The sequence below is a fragment of the Dunckerocampus dactyliophorus genome, chromosome 13 (assembly GCF_027744805.1).
Source record: "Dunckerocampus dactyliophorus isolate RoL2022-P2 chromosome 13, RoL_Ddac_1.1, whole genome shotgun sequence".
Lineage (NCBI taxonomy): Eukaryota > Metazoa > Chordata > Actinopteri > Syngnathiformes > Syngnathidae > Dunckerocampus > Dunckerocampus dactyliophorus.
Genome location: NC_072831.1, coordinates 21,724,531 through 21,732,280, shown reverse-complemented (window position 1 = coordinate 21,732,280; position 7,750 = coordinate 21,724,531). Strand labels below are relative to the sequence as shown.

Sequence of the window (7,750 nt, the reverse complement as noted above, 5' to 3'; positions counted from 1 at the left end):
GATCATTGTTTTTTCTGTGCTTATTAATGCAACCTAAATGTGTAGATTTGTGTTTTTAGGTTTAAAATGTATGCAATCAAATTAAAAATTTCAGCTTCAGTTATGTATACTGCTGAAAAATAAAGGGAACACTGAAATACATCCTAGATCTGAATAAATTAAATATACTCAATACTTTGTTCTTTACATAGTAGATTTGTTCTTTACATAGTAGATTGTGCTGACAACAAAATCACGCAATTTACTATTTATTTTGTATTTATTGGGGGTGTCTTGCTGTCCATCTGTCTTTGCACAACAGCATGTGACATTGTCAGTCTGTGTTGCTTCCTAAGTGGAGTTTGATTTCATAGAAGTGTGATTGACTTGGAATTACACTGTTTTAAGTGTTCCCTTTATTCCTTTGAGCAGTGTATATTTATACTTGCAATAACTATCAAATAGCAATAACTAACAACTTTGCTCCTGAATTAGTGGGCGGAGGTCAGTGGCAGAGGCCGCATGTTGGTCACACAGGAGATCGGGAAGATCTGGGTTCAAATCTCCATTGGGTATCTCAGTGTGGAGTTTGCATGTTCTCCCCATGCGCACGTTCTCCGGGTCCTTCGGCTTCCTCCCACATTTCAAAAACATGCACGGTTAATTGTCCACTCTAAATTGTCCATAGGTATGAATGAGAGTGTGAATGATTGTCTATATGTGCCCTGCGATTGACTACTTACAAAATGTTGGCAGGTCTATTAGTGTCTTTATTCATGCTTGAAGAATGCACATGCAAGCAAACCCAGTCATCTCTTCAGACAAAATAACACAAACACGCAAGAGCAGGTGGTTTATAAAATGATTTATTCATGTTAACATAGCTGTTACACAGGGATTCAAACGGTTCCACAAGGCTTTATAGGGGACTACAATTGAATGAATAGCAAATCAATAGTGGTCCAAATCTCTAATGACAATCACTGGACAGACAAACAGATCACCCTCTTTTAGGATGTGTACAAACCTGCATTGAAAAATATTTAACTTGACACTGCGTGTTACAGCATTTGTTCCCATTCCAGTGTAATATCTCGAGACATGCAATGACAATTGTATTCATCTTCCCACTAAAAAGGTCCCTGCGTGTAAATCAGTCAAGCCTCCCTGCAGTTTCCCCCTCCCCCGAACAGACATGCTTCAGTGAAAGAGTGGCATCATAACCAGGGCATAAAGTGAGGATTAATCCAATGGGCACTACTAAGTATTTGCTGCCAGCATGCACAGAACACTGGCATTCCCTGCAGCGTGAAATACTCTGGAGGTTGAATTCCAGAAGCTGTAACCGTACCACATAAGTGTGTTTTGACAGGCTAGGAAAAAGCAAACCAGATTATTCCCTGGAACAAAAAACAAAAACAAAATCAGAGGATGAGCTTCCAGTTGTTTGATGTTGGGACTTTAAGGGCTTCTGCCTCTAACTTTAGGAAAGAGCATAATACCATGTCAAGCTATCAATATTTCTCTACAGCTGAAATTGCACATACTGAAAGGCCAGGACAGACACAAACCAAAGGAATGGAGGGTTTTGCTTTTAGGTCATCCTAATCAGTTTGTATTTTTCTTTCTTCTCCAATTCATTTTTTTTCATGATTCTTTTCAACAAATGGATATCAGTGGTAGAATGTTGGATTGGAGGAATAAGGAATGGAGGATGTGTAAAAAGTTTTTTTTAATCCTTTTGTTCTTTTTGGAGACCAAGGACTCTTTTCGCTTTTAGTTCTCCGTGTCACCGCCCTCGCCTCTTTCGCCGGCATCACCCTCCTCGCCAGCAGTGTCTGATGTCCATAGCTGAAGACAGACAAGATAAATGGTCAGGTCACAATTTCATGCAGTCGTTTTCAAAGTGGGCCGCACGGTGGTCTAGTGGTTAGCATGTTGGCCACACAGTCAAAGTCAGCAGATCGGGAAGACCCGGGTTCGAATCTCCGTTGGGCATTTCTGTGTTCTGCCCATGCATGCGTGGGTTCTCCGGTTTCCTCCCACATTCCAAAAGCATGCATGTTAGGTCAATTGGCGACTCTAAAATTACCCATATGAATGAGAGTGTGAATGGTTGTTTGTCTATATGTGCCCTGTGATGAGAAGCGGCATAGAAAATGGATGGATGGTTTTCAAAGAGTGTGTGTGTGTACTAGCCAAGCTGGCATGAAACAAAGTTTTGATTTAATGGACCATGAAGACAAAAGGGTGGGAGGTCAGGTCAAGATTTCAAATTCCGTTGCTGCTCTACAAATTAGACCAGTTGAAACTTTAAACTATGCAAATTTGCTCAGAACGTGGACAGAAAGATTTTGTGCAATGCAATGTCATGTGGTGTGACACTAGAACAGGAAAACTCACTGTCAGATTGTCTCTGAGGAGCTGCATGATGAGGGTGCTGTCTTTGTAGGACTCCTCGTTGAGGTGGTCGAGTTCAGCAATGGCATCGTCGAATGCCTGCAAGCAAAATTAACATTTGTGGATCGAGTACGAGCACAAAAGAATCGAGTCCAAGTAGTAACATTCTCCACAAACCGTTTTAGCCAGTTCACAAGCTTTTTCTGGAGAGTTAAGGATCTCGTAGAAGAAGACAGAGAAGTTAAGTGCCAGACCCAAACGGATGGGATGTGTGGGGTCCATCTCAGTCTTGCTGATGTTAAATGCTTCCTGGTACGCTTGCTGCGAGTTCTCAATGGTCTCTGTTGAATTAACGCGCATACAATTCAGGTACAGAAAATGTAAGAAACCACTGTTTGTGTATGAATTTGGGGTGACCCTATACAATTTTCACTTCTGATACAATACCGATCTCAATTCAGTATCAGTATAAATCATATATACTTTCTTACATTGTAGTGTGGAATGTAAGAAAATGCTTCATTAAGTGATATTTCTCAAACAGAACAATCAACAAGAGTAGGTATGAGAAGCATAATATAGCAAGGTTTAAGGTGCTAAATTAAGCATTTAAACCCGACTTTACTCACCGACATGGGCTGATAGTCTTTTCTGTTATAGCTAATGACTTATTGTCATCTGTGGGAGGTTCCCATGAAACGCCGCTTCAAATGCGCAATAAATTTGGTCATTAAACTTCCCCGGTTTTCTGCCACCACGGGAAACTTGTGCAAAACAAGTGCTACAATTAGCTGCAACATCTTTTTCGCACTTTAACAAAAAACACCCGCCACCACTCCTACTCCAAGTGTAACACGTTAGCACTCGCTGCTGTTGGGATCACGTGGGCTCTATCCAGCAGCTTCTGGATATACGTGCTAGGGCGGAGTCTGGAATCGACTGCTTACATCAAAGTGCCAATATTGGAGATTTTAGCTGCAGGTCGACATAAGCCGATACGGGGTCTCCTCCCCCCCTCCCCCTGATATCAGCCTGATAGCCAATACCAATATCAGATCAGGACACCCTCACTATGCATCATTAACTATAGTGTTCTTACACATCTGCGAATTGCGTTAGTATGATGAGGGAGCATGCTCATGTACTGTAGTCAGGCAGCTGGAAGGATTTGGTAGTGCACCGCTTCTAAGTTTTTCAAATTTTAACTTCTATGGTTTCTACTCTACAGAGTAGGTGTGTGTCAGTTATTTTCCCCAGTGTATTCAAGCTGAGTCAGCTGCCGGCCACTGTGGCTGTGACATCATTTCCAGCCAATAGTGAGACACTCGCACATTGTAATTCTGAAGAGGAAAATACTTTAAGCATAAGAAAGAAAGGAAAAAAAGTACGGCAGTCAACTCACTTGATTTGTCATCTCCAGAGGCCACTTCAGCAAGGTATCTAAAGTAGTCCCCCTTCATCTTTAGGTAAAACACTTTGCTCTCATGTTGTTTGGAGTTCTCAATTAAATGTTTATTCAGCAGTGTCTGCAAGGAGAAAATTGAAATATTCCGTTTGATGCAGTTACATTAATATACATACTCATGCGTGACAACTGACAGATCAGGTGACAAAATCTGTGTGTGTGTGTGTGTGTGTGTGTGTGTGGTGTCTTTAAGTTTTAAGAGTAATTTTATTTCTACAATGTGCAGGGGGCCAGTTAACAAGCTTCGGGCCACACTTTGGACACCCCGGACATGGTATGGGCCTTTTAATAGAAATGCAAAAAAAGTGTAATATGCTCATAATAAGAATTCAAAGAACAGAACAACATTCCCTGAAACAGCATCACCTCAAAACTGATGAGGGGAGGGAAAAAATTTTTTTGGACTCAAGCCAATCCCAATACCATCGAGTCATATAGACAAGCCATGATTGGCTCAGTCCAAAGCATACATGCATGCATGGCTCATGTGCTAGTCACTCCACACAATGGACAAGAGGGAGAGGTGCTCTCTTAATGGTGCTTTCACACAAAGCTCTGATTTCAGTCAGTAGCACTCACAAGAGAGTGCAAACGGTGCTGCTAGAAAAAAAAGGTCACGAACTTCACTCAATTTGCATGTCTGAAGATTTCTTTATGCAATAATTGCTTTTCTAAATCCAATTTGGCACTAACTAAGCAAAGATAATTAGAGTAATAGAGACACACCGAGGAAAGACATTAACACCATCATCAGTAGGAGCAGTTTCATGTGATTGCACAAAAGGCGCATTTTTGATAACTACATGGATTGAAATCACTGAGTTTGTTCGATCATCCAACAAATATTTAATGATACTGCGTGATTAATATATGGCAGGTGGCTTGAGAGGCAACTGGCCACAATCTGCTGCATTTACAACTGTGTGAGAGTTTTGACGTTCACTTGTTAAAATTGATTCAATTCTTGTGAAGACTTTAATCTTGTAACAATACTGTTCATTCTATTTTCCTCTGCTGCGTGACACCAACACTTCATGTGTTTTTTTTTTTGTACGAAGTGAAAACGTGTTAATTAAACAAGTAAAATCTCCAAGCCAGTGCAGCCTATGTCAAGATGGACACAGGTACAAACAACAAAGCAGGCTGACAGCAATTATGTCACACAAGCAGTTTTATCTCACAGCATAATATAATTTAAGATGCACGATTTTAACAAATGTGTGCACAGCCTGCAACATATGAGTGCTTCCTCACTCAAAGCAAACCTGACATGAAGAATGTTAGCAGCCCGTCAAAGGCTTTTGCAGACAAGCGAGTTGAGGCCTGAGGAGAGGCACACCCTTCTGCAACACTCAACAGAAGAAACAAAACGGCTGAGTCACTCTACAGGAACATGCATGAGGACCTGCTGAAAATGAGCGTTTCAATGCAGACTGTAGCTCGGGGAGGACATTACTGGAATCTTACAAGCTAAGCTTCCAGCCAGATCTCCTCTAATCCACTATCAAGGCAGGATAGGAATAATGTAAAGCACAATCCCTGCTGTTGCAATAGATTAATCAAGAAGTGAACGCATACCACCCCCACCAGTCATCAATCTAGGGTTGGAACTAGTTCAAATGTAGGCCAAAGTCATTAGCTTAAAAACGTGGCCCCTGCTCAAAAGGTATCCTGCTTATGTGGTATGAATTATTTCATGGCTTGTCACATTAGTGTTCTGCTATGTGCCAGATGAGACTATATGGATACAGAAAGTCAGCTTTACTGATTTCATAATAGGGTTCCAGTGAGTGGTGCTTATCAACTATTTGCATACATTGTTCAAACCTCATATTGCCAAAAGGCAGGGAGAGTGGGAAGACTACATAATACTTCCCTTTATTACCAACCATAAAAAGCTATATATACACCCGTAGGTACTGTATATACAGCAAATAGGAAAAGAGGGTGACGACAATTGAGGTGGACAAAAAAATACTTTAATTAAATGCAATGATGAGTAACGACATGGGGCTGAAACTACATGTAAACTCATCACACATAGATAATGAAATATAACCCTGAGAGTGGGAATTGCTGCCTTGGAGCCTTCAAGTGGCTCATGAAGCTTCCAACATCAGTGAAATTTTCTGACAAGCCTCCTATTTCAAGCCCCTTAGGAATTGCACAGAAATGTTGCTAAGTGCTGTTGCCAGGCCAAAAATGCCAACGAAATAAAGCGATGGCCAGGTAAAGCCATCACAGCATATAGCAATGAGGACACCCTGCAGAGTGCGCTAAAATGCCATGTTGCTTTTTTTGTTCAAGATCCTGCAGGAAACAAAATGTATGAATAGAGAACCTTAGTGTAAAGCTAGCCTTTTTTTTGGCTGTAGAACAAACACTAGCATTCTACATTTACTATATAAAAAAACCCAAATGACTGTATAAGAGGAATTTTTAGGGTGTATCTCTAAACTGCGGCAGCAGTAGATTTACTGACAACCCATTACAGACAAATCAACATTATAAACCCGAGCTCTCCCATTTATTTTTTATTTTATAAAAAAGGGAGTAGGCTCACCAAAACGTTGTTGCAGATATCCTCCAGCTCCTTCTCCACCTTCTCCCGATACTCCTTAACCAGCTGCTGCTTCTTCTCATTAGCATCAGACTTGCCTCCGATGCTGGAGAGCACCCTCCAAGAGGACCTCCGGGCCCCCACCACGTTCTTGTAGGCGACGGACAGCAGGTTCCTCTCCTCGTTTGTGAGGTCGTCTCCCATTTCCGTCACCGCCTTCATGCACTCAGCCATGTCGTCGTAGCGCTCGGCCTGCTCGGCGAGCTTGGCCTTCTGGATAAGATCCGATTTATCCATAGTTTGTGTGTTTTTGTTGGGGAGCGATGGGTCAGAAATGCGGGCGAGCGACAGTCGGGGACTGTGAAGTGGGAGAATGGGTGGAACAAGGAGTGGCGTTAGTCCCACCGCAGCGTGACAAGCTGCGAAAACGAAATGATCACATTACCGGAGAGGCGTGCGCGAGATGAGAGAAAACACCCTACCGCTACAAAAAATCATAGGAATGGCTGCATTTGATTGTAACATGTAACGACGTGATTTGGTGCGTATCAGTACAAAATTACGCTTGAACGCGATTACGTAACTTTCAATTCGTGTAATACACCGGAATTACCACAACTAGTTATCTTTAAATTGGTTTTCGGTCGTGAACACCGAGAACAAGGCTCGCTAATGTCAGCTGAGTCATGTTGGTCCCGCAGCCCGCCACAAAGATGTCTCACTAGCTAGCTAGGAAGCTAGCAGGGCTAAATCTGCAGGTTTAAGCTAACGGGCCACTCCTATCAATGAAAATGTGTCTCCAAAGCGCAGATCTAAACAGCCTGCGTCCTATTTTAGCACGCCAGTTATAAGGAGGAATACTTGTATCCTCACGAAAACACATAATTAAAATACTCGACATTTCTCACCTACTGACGTCCAAAGTCGCTTAGAATTGCTCCGATTCGAGGGATTGGGCAGAAAGGCAAAGAACAAGCCGCGGCAGCTAGAGTCCAACTGAACGTGATTAAAGTAGGGCGGATCATCTAATGGGGTTGACTGTCCAATTGTAAATCGCAATCTCTTTTGAGTGACGGGAAGTTTTAAGATGGCGACCAATAGGCGTCGAGCTCGGGGCAGAGGGGGCGGGGTATCAAATGTAGTTTGACAGACCCGAACGCTGCAGCGGCTGAGCGCACGGGGTTTCCTCCAATTAGAGCAAGGGGATGACGTCACCGCGTTGCCATGGTGATATCTGTCCAATCTCTCCACTTTCGCACGATGTGGACACTGTAAGGCGGGCGTGGCACTCAGACATGTCATTTATTAAGATTTTATTTAAACAGGCACATTTGCTGCTTAAAATT

General features: G+C 42.4%; 1 protein-coding gene across 2 annotated transcripts; it reads right to left on the bottom strand.

The window, feature by feature from the left end:
- Positions 1–829: 829 nt before the first annotated feature.
- Positions 830–7,461, bottom strand: LOC129192837 (14-3-3 protein beta/alpha-like). Of its 2 annotated transcripts, none has more exons than XM_054797212.1 (6): positions 7,313–7,461; positions 6,408–6,762; positions 3,782–3,905; positions 2,557–2,720; positions 2,383–2,478; positions 830–1,830 (listed from the first exon to the last, which is right to left on the bottom strand). In XM_054797212.1, exons 2-6 carry the CDS (start codon positions 6,699–6,701, stop codon positions 1,756–1,758), a joined length of 753 nt encoding a protein of 250 aa, XP_054653187.1. In that variant the 5' UTR covers positions 6,702–6,762; positions 7,313–7,461; the 3' UTR covers positions 830–1,755. The 2 variants fall into 2 exon arrangements, with proteins under 2 accessions (XP_054653187.1, XP_054653188.1); XM_054797213.1 differs by having other exon boundaries at positions 6,408–6,823; positions 7,313–7,410.
- Positions 7,462–7,750: the final 289 nt, after the last annotated feature.

Bases quoted from the DNA above. Each gene is read 5' to 3' on its own strand.
- LOC129192837 (XM_054797212.1), bottom strand. From the start codon at position 6,701: ATGGATAAATCGGATCTTATCCAGAAGGCCAAGCTCGCCGAGCAGGCC. The intron at 3,906-6,407 runs GTGAGCCTACTC...TTCTCCTTGCAG, and splicing joins ATATCTGCAACAACGTTTTG to ACACTGCTGAATAAACATTT. The intron at 2,479-2,556 runs GTTTGTGGAGAA...TTTTGCTTGCAG, and splicing joins CTTGTGAACTGGCTAAAACG to GCATTCGACGATGCCATTGC.